Raw genomic sequence first — 13,049 nt, forward strand, 5'->3', positions numbered from 1 at the left:
AATAACAAAATGATTAATAGACTCCAACTCCTTTGTTTTCTTTGGGGGCGGGGGGGGAGATTTGCTTACAGGAGGCAGAAGAGCGTCTGAGAAAGGAATTTAATGAGACTTTCAAGATCCAACATCAGTCTCATAAGCTGGAAATACAAACGTTGGAAGAGAAAGCGAAAAAAGAATTACATGATGAACTCGAGCAAATACAGAAACAGCAAACTCTGTTGCTAGGTATACTATCTCATGTCATACACAGCTCCTACTGCTTGATTATATGCTGAGAAGGACTGACTTTTATCCCATTCATTTTCTTCCCCAGCAGCTGGGAACTCAGGTCTGTGTGAATCTCCTTTCCCTTACCCTACAATTTCAGCAGCACACACTTGTTCTTTGTTAGCCTAGCTCTCGACTGTCAGCAGCAGAGAGCTGCTGGAAGAGTAGTCACGTATAAAGCATACAGGTATGCACTTACAGATGCATTAAACTGGAATAACATATGAAGAATTACTATATGTGGATCAAATCTATTCTATTAAGTCCTGCAGTGGGGATCAGTGACTTCATATACGTTGTTTATTTGGTTTACAAAGAATAGAGTTCCCTAAGCTGTTGCAATCTAGATTAAACACTGCATTACTAGGACCTGTAGTATCTCTGGACTTGAACTCAGGCTATTAAAGCTCATTTATAAACTTTTTTTTAATTTAAAAAAAAGAATAATGCAAAAGTACTTCAAGTATAAACCAGATTCAGTGATGTAACTGTGCTTTTCTTCAGTAATTCAAATTTGCTAGAAAGATTTGTTGCTACCTAAAGTTTTTATGTTCAATAGATAAATTATAGCCTGCTTCCTCAATAAAAATTGTTGAAAGAATCAGAGAGAAAGCCTTGTTTCACCTTCTACCTGATCCATCCCCAAACCTGTACTCATTATACACATCCAGTGGCAGTATATGACAGAGATCTGTTTGCACAAGTGCTGCGCTTCTCTGACACAAGCAGAGCTCTCCTGAGTCTACCTCCTCCTGAGGAGTCTACCTCCTCCTCCTCTCCTGAGTTATGGCCTTCTATGAACCACCAGTGGGCCTAACAAGAAATGATGGGGTGCTCCAGTAACGGTCAAGATTAGAAGAAGCAATTATAATTATTTAGTCTGAAAAACAACTGACAGAATTTCCCCTCTGATTCCCATGTTGAGCTATTGCTGTTGTAGCCCAAAAGCTTGTTACTGTTATTTGACTAGTAACAGAAGGCCCGTGTTTTACCAGAGATCTTATGTGCTTCTTTTTTTTCCCCCCCAATCACATTTATTTTATTCAATGGCCAAAGAATTGCGGGACAAAGCAAAAAGTAATGTATTAGTGTCTTCATCTGCTTTGTCAACATCTACCCCGCCAATCCATCTAGCCTCTGACCTCCTTAACGGTAATCTTTCTTATTGTTACTAGGATCTCTAAGGATGGAACTTTCTGAGCAACAGACGTTGTGCACTAGGCTCAAAAAGCAAATAGAAGAACTCCAAATGGAGCTGAGGAGCGTGAGAACACTGAAGAAGCAACAGGCAAGTCTCCAGTTTCTACTTCATTGTTAGGTAGTGCTAAGGTACAGACCCTCGTACAGAAATGGAATGGGTTTCTATCCCTTATGTCACACTTAAAAAATGTTATCATTGTTTATCAGCTTTTCCCCTATGGGCAGATTTTTTTTCCATTGAAAGATCATAATCTACAACACAAGTAAATGAATGAATGTTACCATAAAATACATTTCATGGGGAATATAAAACATACTGAGGAAATTTTGATCACAGATTTTGGCTTGCACGTAGAATTGAAAAATCGCTTATGCACAGAAGCCTAATGAGTTCTTCTGATTAAATAATAAGAGGCTGTGAATAATGAAATTTGGCCTTTTTCTTAGGAAGGAAGTAGCCAGAGCCAGATCAGATCTCTTCATGATGAACTGGAAAAAAGTCAGCATGAAGTTTCTGGTCTCAAGAAAGAGAATTTACTTCTGAAGGACACCATGGAACTACTCAGTGCTGAGCTGGGGTCACAGAAGCAAGAAGCTGCACAGCTTCAGGACAGGGAGAAACAGCACAGAAGGTTTGTCTTAAATTCACACTTTTATAGTACTCTCCAGAGAGTCAGTAATAATGACAGCATCAGAGGTGTTCTAAATGTGATGAGTGTCAGAATCAGTTTTTTCTGCAGATACTCATTTTAGAGGTTGTAAGTTTTGCAAAAGCAGTAGTATCACATTTCTTTCTCCAGGCATAAGTGTTTGAACTAAACTGTTCAGTTACGTACCGCAAACATGTCCAATGAAATACGTCCTGCAGGTGTTACCTGAAAAAAAGCCACTTAATTTCCCTCTGTCTTGAAAGGGATTCAAAAGGAAAAACGAACCCGAAACACACCCAAGGTCTATTTAAAAATGTAGAAGTCTCTGACAATAGATATCAGGTTTTTAAACCCACTGTCCACAGCTGAAAACAATGGGTTGTTAACTCTAAAGGGGACACCTGTGGATGCTACAGACGTACTCCGCTATGGCTCTAACAGCCAGGGCCGTGACACCAGCTACTGGCAGTTTGCGTCCAGGCTGGTGGAAGTCTGGAGCTGTATGTGCTGTTAGGGCACAGGAGGAGCAAGCTGACCTGTAATCATGGCTGTCTTTGCAAAAGGTGGATTACATCCTCTTAGTGCAGCCAAAATCTAGCGGCACACGTGTTGCATTGCAGTACCAGCAGTTTTCCCGCATCCATGCAGAAAAAGTGCAGGACTTGCCTTTTATGTGGAAAACAAGATTGGGGTTCACTGTCCAAAGCATTGGTATAGCTGTTGAATGATTTGAAATGATGCTTTTTTGGATGATAATACCACGTTCTCTTTGTGGAGAGATTGAGGGATCTGGCACATAGGTACCTTTCAGTTTATTTCTGCACTGGTGAATGCTCGGAATGTATGCTCCTAGCTCCTTGATCTGTATACATAAAAGGATTTCTGAAGAGTACGTGTTTAAGGGAATCCATCTAAATTTTGTCCTATATAGTCTTGAGAAAAGCACTGAAGGGACGCAATGTCTCTCTGCAGAGTGTGGAAGTGGCCAGAGTAATTCTGTTGCTGTCTACCAGTCAGTGGATACTGAAAGAATAAGAAAAAAAAAAAACGTTTTCATTCATACCCTTTTGAAAGTTACTTGGAAATGACTTTCATTTCAAGCTTTTGAGGGAAGATCAACAGAAAGAATTGCAAACCAGAGAGTTTCATCAGGTCCTTCCAGCTACCTTGAAGGAATTTAGAGCATCTGTTCACAAAGGGAAAAATTATTCACATGTCAGAGATGATGTCTAAAAGGCCTCAAAAAAAAAGAAGTTGCTAGGTTGGGAGATAGTCTTCACAGCAGATAGAGGGTGTGGCTCTATTACAGTGAGCATTTGAGAAGGAAGTATTAATGGAAATTATGTAAGGAACAAAACTTGAAATACAAGCAGGTAGCACTGAAGAGCTCAAGTGGTCACAGGCACCTGATACTGCCTGCTCTAAGATTACCCATGGAAGACCTGGAACAAGACCTTGCAGCTCTTGTTTTGCAGGACCATTAATTTGGGTAAGGGGATAGTTAAATTGGTGGGTGCATATAAATAACAGCTTGTTACTGTTACTTCAATGACAGTGACCTCCTCTTACGCTATATATAGTTTCTGATTTGAAAACTGATTGTAGTTTGGTATTTGCACATACTAAATTTTTATTGCTAATTATTTAAAATTAGTGTTCCTACTGTCACCTAGTAGGTACAACCAGTAATCTGCTTGAAGTAGTCATTTTAATTTCCGTTCTCTTGAACTCTGGGAATTCCACCTCCAGGACAAACTTCAGCAGGGGCTGGAATGAGAGCAGACAAAGTTTTTTTTTATGGGGAGGAGAGGACAAGTCCCAGAATAGATATTCTGAAGGGGAGTTTTTATTCTACCTCTGAAGATCCAGTTCAGGGGTTCTGCTCCCCTTTTCACTCTTATTCTCTTGCTTCTTCATTTGTGCAGAGTGCCAAATCAGTCACCCCCATGGCTGTGCTCTAATTTCAAGGGCAGAAGCCTTTTATGGGCCTTTTGGCTTTTCCTGAAGCCTTTCAGAAACAAGTGAAAGGAGACTTAGGATTACATATTTGAAAAACCTGAAAAGGTAAACAGAACATCTGTTGTGAAAATTACAGTTGTTAAGCTGCTGACTTTGACATCTGTATGACTCTTTGTAGTGAGTTCTCCAGGGTTTAAGAAAACATTAGCAAACAAAAGGCAGCAAGCTCATAATGATTCCTCAGTGAACGTCCATTGGTTTCAGGGTTGGCATCAGAAAGCAAAGCTGAGGCTTGAAAAAATGCCAAGCATTTTTTGTTTGCAGTTGACTGTGTTAATTAAATGGCATATCTTTCAAAATGTATTGTCTGTTTAAGACAAATGTGCTTAAAGGCATTGTTACAACCTTTGTTACATATATATTTTTTAAATATTTATTTTTAGGAGGGTAGATAGAATTAACTGAGATGCCATGATGTCATGAAATAGAGCATCAAAGAGCCTCATCTTAAAATCCCAGAGAGTTCAAAATAATGTTGCCGAATACAAGTGAGTTCCCACAATACATTATTGTCACATTTGGCCATCAAAATGAATGTACAAACCAGCCAATCGCATCATATAGAACAGACCCTCCATTTCCTGAAGGTTGAAGGACAAGCGTTTCTTGTCAAAGTAACTTCCCCCTTCCTCACTGCTAGCGTGGTTCTGCTTCAGACTGCAACTCAAAGTGTCAAAGTCAAACCAGCAAGCAGACGCCTGGAGCTTAGCCCAGTTAACTACCTTTGTTGTGAATAAAAGACTTCAAAACTGCATGCTTTGATCAATGATAATAAGCTAGTATTAAAGCATTTGAGAATTCAGACATATTTTAATACCAATCTGAAAGGCTACTGATAGAAGACCTCAAAGTCAAGCATAAAAAAGAACTCGACGTACTGAAGCAAGATCACCGGAAGGAAATCGAAAACATGTTATCTGATTTCAGCAGCACTCGGGCACATCTCCAAGCAAAGATTTTCTCCTTAGAGACTGAGTAAGTCATTTAAATAAGCTGTAGCTCATATTGGCAATGAGTACTGTTTGTAATTATTGTCCTTACTATATATGATGTATTTTTTCTATTACCTGGTGGAATATCATAAGCACTGAAACACAAGTGCACAGGTATTTCTGTTGCAAACATAACAGGGCCCAGATACATGGTGGTAAACTGTGAATACTGTTTAATGTAAAGCAATAGATGTACAGTTTTTATAGTGCTAATTACACCCTGCACTTATGCTCAGTTTTATAGAGCTTGTATAATCATCTCTGTCACAGACTGTACCAGGAGCCTTAATCCATGTTCTTGTACTTAATTTTGTTCAGCTGAGCAGCATCTTTAAAGTTAAGCTCTTGATCATTCTTACTCCCTTGCAAATATCCCAGGATATTCCCCAACTGCAGTCCCTACTTACTCATGAGAATAGATGCACTTGGCAGCCTTCTTTGGAGATAAGCAGTTCTGGGTGCTTCAAACAGTACAGAAGTGGCACCTAACACATAATTCTTGTTTTCCATCTTCTCCTTTCCTCTTACCTCAACTGTGCAGCATATCCCTGGAAAAAGAGACCTCTGTGCACACAGGCAGGTCTCAAACCATTCTAGGAAACTAGACTAGCAATATGATGTGAAAGCTTGTTAATATTTGACATCAGGGGTTGGATTTTACTGATTTTATAGGATTTTACAGGCTATTTATTTTGGAATTCCACAGCAGTCTACAGTTATGTGTAATATATATACAGATGTCTGTTTTTTAAAAATATTGTTTTATCAGAGGCTTGACTATGTCCCTATTTTTTAGGTTTAGACTGTAGCCCAGGTGTCTCTTGAACCTGGTCTGAGGAAGTTTTTTTCTGGCCTGCATTCTTTCTTTGGCACAGACTTAAAGAATTAGAAGAAAAGCCCAGAAAGGGGGAGTCCAGACCTGAAGATATACACCTCATAAGCCGCCTGCAAGATAAAATAAGTGAGAGAGAAGAGATCATCAAGCAGCTGGTGGTGAGAAATTTATTTTGCATATACATGCTTGTTTTGGAATCTGCTGGAAGGCTCCATTCGTGGCTTCTGATTGATACTTTTCTTTCTGCTTTGGAACATTCTGACAAATGTATGTTTCCATAACAAAGACACACACATACTTTTATTTCCCCCCAGGAAGGAAGAAAATTTCAGCCTTCCCTTTTGGCCAGCACTGAATCATACAGGAATCGATCCTTTTCTTTCAACCCTAATCTGGCAGGTTTGACTTCTTCCATGAAGGTAAGACAGGCAATTCAATGAAAATTGCAACTCATGGTGTTTTACTGCTATTTTAATCATACAGATGATCATTTTCATTAAAATAAAGGTCCTCTTCATTTTATATGATGTTACTCAGTAGAATTCTTTCCCGTTAAACCAACCCACAATCAGGTGCTGAATATAATATAAACTAAGTAGAAATATATAAGCAAATACTAATGAATATTTAAGCAGATATAAAACACTAGACCCAAAAAAGAGCTTGGTCTTTCACTGGAATAAGCACAGCCATTGCTTGCAGATAATTGGGAGTTGCTCTTTGGGATACTGCATGCATCAAGCAAAATTATGAATTGGATTTGGGCTGACCAGGATTTGCCCCTTGCCATTCCAGCCCTGCTGTGTTACACTGTCTACAAGGAATCATGAAAAAAAAGTGAGGGTAAGCTGGTGGAAAGTACCTAACTTAGCTCTCGGTATCCCTGCAACACTATCAGCTTTTGATGCATCTATAGCCTCAACACAGCTTGTTTGAACTGGACCCACCGAATCCAGGGATCCTCACAACATACCCAGAAAGGGGAATTTATTTTTAATGCCTGTAGAAAAAACGGGAAACTCCATTTTTGGGTGTTCCTCACAAAATGTCTAGGAATGAGATACTGTTGAGTTTTTATAGTATTAGCGTGAGCAAATGCACATGTAATGCAGTTTTCTGTTATGATAAAAAGCAGCAGAAGAAAATAGATGAGGTGCCCAGCCGTGTCGTCAGTGTTCCGAATTTAGCTTCCTACGCAAAAAGCTTCTTGAGCTGTGACCTGAGATCAAAAAGAAAGGCTCCTCAAATACCGAAATCTACAAGCTTAGACCAGAGTCCTGGCTGCCTCAGAATGGGCTATCTATCAGCACAGTCCTCAGACGGCAGTGCTCCAACAAGGTATTTGTCCTTTTTGCAGTGATTTGAACATGATAAATTAATTATCACTCAGAATTTTTTTAGGCATTCAAACACATTCGACATTTGGAAATAAGCAACGATGTCTGTTTCTGTCCTGCAATGAACTCTGTGTACTCAGTTGTCTGCAGCTAGACCCAAATCTTACTGCGGAAGGAGGCTATAATCACTGCCCAGCAGAGCTCATGATTGAAACCCCTCCCAGTAGAAAGGAAGGGGCTGCAAGTATTTGAATTAAAAATGTGGTTGATAGTGAACGTGGTTACTTAAAACTTTAGGCACATCTCAATGGTTCTATTAAAGAGGAATTTTTCTTTCCTACCTTTGCTTCTTTTTGCATTTGGTAAATGTAGGTTCGTACTGTAGTAGACATTTGAATGATTCTAGGCTAAACATTTGGCAAAGAGGTTTAGACTTAAAAATTGATTAGCAGATACTTAATGGTCCTCTGGTGTCACACATGTAAAGATCTTTTGCTATTCTTGAGTTCCAACAACATTGGAGTTTTTTTCTCAGAAAAGCTTTTTTTTTTTTCAAATTTATGAGCTCTTATTTAAACTGTTTAATGTTTTACAAACATAAATTAGATGCATCTTCAAGACAGTTAAACATTTATATGATTAACAATGTTATGCAGAGTTATAATGGTAAATGCGAAAAAATTACCCCTGCTTCAAGACAAAAACGTGCCTTCTCACCTGCCTCCTAGTGGAGAGCAGTTATCCTGTAAATCGCATGCTGCAAAGTTCCTTCCTTGGAAAGCAGGTGGTGTTGACTGCTCTCAAAGACAATACCCTGAACACTGGCTTTGATCCAGTTTGGCAATTCCTGCATCTTAAAGATAAAAGCATTCTGTGTCATGCCAGATGACTGCCAAGGCAAGTCAGCTTTGTATTTTAAAGGGAAATGTACAGGGGCACTGAGTAGCTTGGCTGCTACTTGCTTAATCTTTTAAATAAATGATAACTGAAATGATGAATTGACACTATAAACTGACTGAAATTAATATAAATATCAAAAAGAATCAGAGTGCTGAAAAATCAGGAAATATGTAATAAGATCAGTTATAAAAGCCAGTTAATATTTAGAAAAATCTTTCATTTTCAAATAAAATTTTTATCCACAATTTTTCATGTGTACTTCATGTACTATGTCATATTTTTTTAAGACTGAATTACAGAGTGGGGTTTTTTGGATTTTCAAGGCTTCATATGCTTGAAGCATCCATTTTTCATTTAATGACAGGCCGAGTCAAGAACTATGTCCAAACACTTCTCCGTAGCTGCTTAGCCCTACTTTACACTTTCCTTTGTGCTGCTAGCCCAGTTATCTGGCTAGCACAGATCCCAGTAGGAATTGAAGCAGGTACCTTTTGGCATCATCCAGCTCACGCGAGCACAAATCCATGCATTGGACCATGAGTTTTTCTGGGCGTGAGGGAGGGGATGGGACATACGTTAAATATTAGTAAGATTTTAAATAGTACTAATGCTTATTTGTTTGCACAGGACACATGACAACGAAGCATTGCAAAGCAAAGATGACCAAAAACGAAACCCTAAGCATCAAGAATGGTTTACTAAATACTTTTCCTTCTAAAACAAACTGTTTTTATACTACTCAGAATTACTAGAAAAGATGTTTCCATTTTCTCTTGGGAAATGACAGTCCAATAAGTATATGATTTAGAAAAAAATAAAAATATTTCTGTAAATTGCAAGTACATTATTAGGAACAACTGCACCCTCTTACATCTAGTTACCATGGAATTACAGGCATGGATTTTGGAAAAATGCATTTTTTTTAACATCATCTACAAAAAATGAAGGAAGTGCACAATTGTAGATATTTTTATGTGAAGAAACTTTATAATCAAGAGAACATACTACTTCACAGTTACATTAAATATGCAATTTGTTATCTGATACCTCCTGCCTATCAGTTCAGCTTTAGCTGAAGAAACACCTTACTTCTGCAGGTGATTTCTGTCAGTTTATACATTTGTTTCATCAGCTCTTTAAAATCATTTCAGCTTATATTAATAAGTTTATAGGTTTGAATAAGTTGTTAAACTTACTTATCTTATGCTGTGCAGCATTGTGGTATACCTCCAAGAGCAGCATGTTTATAGCAGGCTGCTTTAGAAATAGTTTCTATTGCACTTCAACACGTGTAAAAATCATTCTGATAAATCAGGATAATATGTAAGTAGAAACATTAAAACTTGCTTGTAAATCACCCATTTGTATGTTTTGCAAAATAGTGCTGTTTTGCTGAAGTCTGAGTCAGACTGATACTTTCAGAGTTCCAGATTCATGGAAACTGCATATCTGCACATTTAATCTCAATTCTGTTCTTACGCTCACCTATATACAAAGTGCATACAGGACTAAATTTATCATATCATGTTTGCCAACTCGTTGCTGGGGAGGGATGGTGCTATTCTAAAATAAGACAACCATCAATAAATTAGCTTAGGCAATTCGTCAACAAACGTGTTTGTCAAGAGACAAGTGGTGTTCCGTAACAGAAACAGATTCCGTAGACTGAAAAAGCGCTGATGACCCAACATCCACACTTAGTATTCTTGGACGGGAGGGGGAAGGAGAAAATTATATTTTGCACCAACTCTACGTTAGCTTGACATCAACAGAACACCACTAATGGGGAGTATATAACATAACCTCCAGGGTGCATCTTGCAGTTTCACTTCATCCAAAAGGAATCAAGTTTTCATAGCCCAAGACCCATTCATGACATAAGTGAAAGCTCAGGGGAGACAGCTGATTCACTTGAAAAAAGCACACTCTTGATCTGAACTAAATACAGACAAATAGAAGGGTGCCTCTACAGTGGTATTTAATTAGAATTTGAGTCCAAAAACATTTAAATCTTCCAGATGGTAATCTTTGCAAGTATTTTCATCATACTAAGCCAGTTAGGGGAAAGCTAGGGTCACCCTTTCAGGAAGGAAGAGGATGCGTTCTGGAAAACTTTATACTAGAAAACATAAGAACTCTGCGTACTTTCCATTTAAATATAAAAATCAACCCATATTTTTGCAAAAGGATAATTTATTTGGCTCAATTCTCTGTCTTAACTCTCTATATTTGTAGTACGAATCACATTATACAAAAATCAGATAAAGTAGAAAGAGCAACACCACTTTGCACTGCTCAGAATATTATTAAGACATGTAAAGACTATGTTTGCTTCATTGGAGCAGGAATATTAGCAGATGCCTGTTCTAGGTAAGCTAATGGACCTTGAGGCATTTCTGCAGGTTTTTTGTGTTGTACACTGATATCTTCCAGGACCTGTTGCCAGTGTCGTAGTTTACCTAAATGCTTCTGAATTAACGCTTCTTTTCTCTGCAATTCATTTCTTAATTCTGAAACATCCTACAGATGAAAAAAAAATATATTAGTAATTAGACAATATTCATAACAACCACCTCACATAAAGACCTTGTATTTTTTTAGTCTAAGTTCTCAAACTAATCTTATAGGGATTCTAAAAAAAGAAAAAACAATTAATAAAACAGAGAGAAAGCATCATGAATGCACTAGTTCTGTTCCCACAGATCACATATTTCAGAGAGATTATACTTTTGGCAAAATTAGACTAACTAACTAGTTTATTTCTTCAGATCAGCTAACATTATTCACCTTTGTGTTCCAAGAAGAGCATGCATTCAGCTTCTTCAGGTTGATGGTGAGAGCTACGTTAACAGCCTGAGTTCTACCAACTTAAGATACAGTATCAAGTTAAGAAACTCAAAATTAACGTGAATCAGGTGATCTAACTGTACTGGTACAGCAAGTTATCTAGAACAATACAGACAAATTAAATTAAACTTACCTCTTTAATTACTTGCTCTGGTTTCTGGACAGATAGCTGCAGTCTTTTTTGGAGGAAAAAACACTCTGTTTGTCTTGCAACATCCAGAAATTTCTGGATACACTGATCAACACCTAAACGTGCAGTAGCAAAACGGAAAGAATTGAAAGAATAGATTCCAAAAAAGAAGCTATCGGGCTGTTATTGGTAGCTTTGTGCATGTTATTAAAAATATTTTTCTTCCAGAAAGAAAATTTTAACGTTTAGTAAAATGAATTTTAATGGCATATCTTTATAAAACCAGTAAGTACGTTAGGTCTAAAATGTTGCTCTGCAAACTTTCAGAACTTCTATTAAAGGTGCAAGAAAACAGATTTGTTTTCCCTATAGAAGTTTTCTTACATCTTTTACAACAATAAAAGACCAATAAAATAATTTGTGGGACTTGGCTGAATAAAGAAAGCATTTCCCCACTTGCCTCAACAACAAGCTCACTGTACAGTTCTCTGATGCAGATATACTTAGGAGAATATTCTACCTTCATAACATAAAAGGTTACTGTTTTGATTTAAAAAAAAGCCCCATTCCAGCATATCAATACAGCCCAATAAAGGAAGTAGCTCTCACAAGCATTTATGCTGGTTTTGGAAGGGAACTTAGGAGTCAGGCCTGAGAATTTTTTCAGGAAAAAGTACACTTCCAAGAAGTATTCAAGGGCTTTTTTTTTTCTTTTAACTTCCTGTCAGTTCCGTGTTAGATATGTCTCCCACAGAGGTACCTGTCATACAAGTTTCACAGAACAGCTGAGCAGTCTAGGTTTTCCCTTCCCACTTTTTATTACTGCTCCCTATACAGGGCTTCGTTTTCTCCTCCTAGTATTTAAACCAAGTATTTAAATAAGATTCTTCATCAGCATTAAAAAAAAAAAAAAAAAAAAAAAGAGGGTCCCCCCCAGCACAACGCCAGAAGCCACCCGCCACCCCAGCCCTTCGCGCGGCCCCGCTCACACGCAGGCTGGGGGCTCCTCCCGTACCGCCTCCCACTGCTGTGACCGGCGGGAGCGACCTCGAGCCAGGACGCGGCACACGGGGTCGCCACCCGAAGACGGCAGCTGGCGGTTAAACCCCTCCCGGGCTCGGGCGACCGGCAGCTCCCCGAGCGCCCCAGCCCCGCAGAGCTCTCCAGAGGGCCCTGGGGCCCGCCCGCCCGGCCGCGGGGCCTCACCGGTGCGGATCTCCTCCTGGTCCGTCCCGTTCACGTAGTCCTGGCTCACCAGCGAGGCGAAGCAGGCCTGCGAGAGAGGCAGCGCCGTTGAGGGCGGCGGTGGCGGCAGCCGCTACCGCCTCCGCCGCCAAGCCGGCCTCTCCCGCCCCCGCCGCCGCCCCGCGCAGGCGCACCCCGCACCTCAAAGGATGCTTCCAGCTCGTCCACCAGCGTGTTGTTGGGATTGCGGGGCCCCGTCGGCGGCGGGATGAGGCCGGCCGGGCCGGGCCCACCGGGCGGCCCCGGCGGAGGCGGCGGCCCCGGCGGCTGGTTCGCGAACATGCCGCTCAGCGAGCCCGCCATGGCGCGGCCGTGCGGACACGGCGGCGGCGGCGCATGCGCCATCCGCCGGGGCGGGGCCGCCCGAGGGCTCTGCCTCGGCGGGGCGGGGCGGGGCGGGCGGCCCCGGACCCCCCCCCCCCCCCCCCCCCCCCCGCCCTGGGGTCCGCGGCTGCGCGGCGGCCGCCACCTGCCCTGGGAGGCGTTAAAAGCCGGCGCAGCGGCGCGGGGAGCGGAGCAGGCCGGCCGCGCCCCCCCTGCCGGCCCGGGTAAGCGCCTCGCCTCAGGCAGCGGGGCGGGGCACCAAAAACGGAAGCTGCCCGCCTGCGTCCTTCTCTGAATTCTCAG

General features: G+C 40.7%; 2 protein-coding genes across 21 annotated transcripts in view; one reads left to right on the forward strand and one right to left on the reverse strand.

Annotated features, from left to right (window-relative positions):
* The window catches only part of FAM184B (family with sequence similarity 184 member B), a 51,503-nt gene extending 41,906 nt beyond the window's left edge, over window positions 1-9,597 (forward strand). For 12 of the 20 annotated variants that reach the window (XM_068943300.1, XM_068943306.1, XM_068943307.1 and 9 more), the window contains 8 exons: window positions 60-225; window positions 1,443-1,559; window positions 1,919-2,099; window positions 4,965-5,111; window positions 6,004-6,121; window positions 6,278-6,382; window positions 7,096-7,301; window positions 8,828-9,597. In XM_068943300.1, the coding sequence (XP_068799401.1) occupies window positions 60-225; window positions 1,443-1,559; window positions 1,919-2,099; window positions 4,965-5,111; window positions 6,004-6,121; window positions 6,278-6,382; window positions 7,096-7,301; window positions 8,828-8,918 (1,131 nt within the window). In that variant the 3' untranslated portion in view covers window positions 8,919-9,597. Of the gene's footprint in view, window positions 1-59; window positions 226-1,442; window positions 1,560-1,914; window positions 2,100-4,964; window positions 5,112-5,924; window positions 6,122-6,277; window positions 6,383-6,665; window positions 7,008-7,075; window positions 7,302-8,827 lie in introns of those variants that run through there. The other 8 variants (XR_011141091.1, XR_011141089.1, XR_011141090.1 and 5 more) reach the window with 8 other exon arrangements.
* A 778-nt stretch (window positions 9,598-10,375) lies between these two features.
* MED28 (mediator complex subunit 28) lies at window positions 10,376-12,790 on the reverse strand. Its single transcript, XM_068943314.1, has 4 exons — window positions 12,564-12,790; window positions 12,384-12,450; window positions 11,181-11,293; window positions 10,376-10,720 (listed from the first exon to the last, which is right to left on the reverse strand). The coding sequence occupies exons 1-4, from the start codon at window positions 12,765-12,767 to the stop codon at window positions 10,523-10,525; spliced, it is 582 nt and encodes a 193-aa protein (XP_068799415.1). The 5' UTR covers window positions 12,768-12,790; the 3' UTR covers window positions 10,376-10,522.
* Between the last annotated feature and the right edge of the window lie 259 nt (window positions 12,791-13,049).

The sequence above is a fragment of the Struthio camelus genome, chromosome 4 (genome assembly GCF_040807025.1).
Source record: "Struthio camelus isolate bStrCam1 chromosome 4, bStrCam1.hap1, whole genome shotgun sequence".
In the NCBI taxonomy this organism is placed as follows: domain Eukaryota; kingdom Metazoa; phylum Chordata; class Aves; order Struthioniformes; family Struthionidae; genus Struthio; species Struthio camelus.

Excerpts from the sequence above, each read along its gene's own strand:
- MED28 (XM_068943314.1), bottom strand. The coding sequence starts at position 12,767 with ATGGCGCATGCGCCGCCGCCGCCGTGTCCGCACGGCCGCGCCATGGCG. Across the intron at positions 12,451-12,563 it reads AGCTGGAAGCATCCTTTGAG|GCCTGCTTCGCCTCGCTGGT; the intron begins GTGCGGGGTGCG and ends CCTCTCTCGCAG. Across the intron at positions 10,721-11,180 it reads CAGAGCAAGTAATTAAAGAG|GATGTTTCAGAATTAAGAAA; the intron begins GTAAGTTTAATT and ends TTTCATCTGTAG.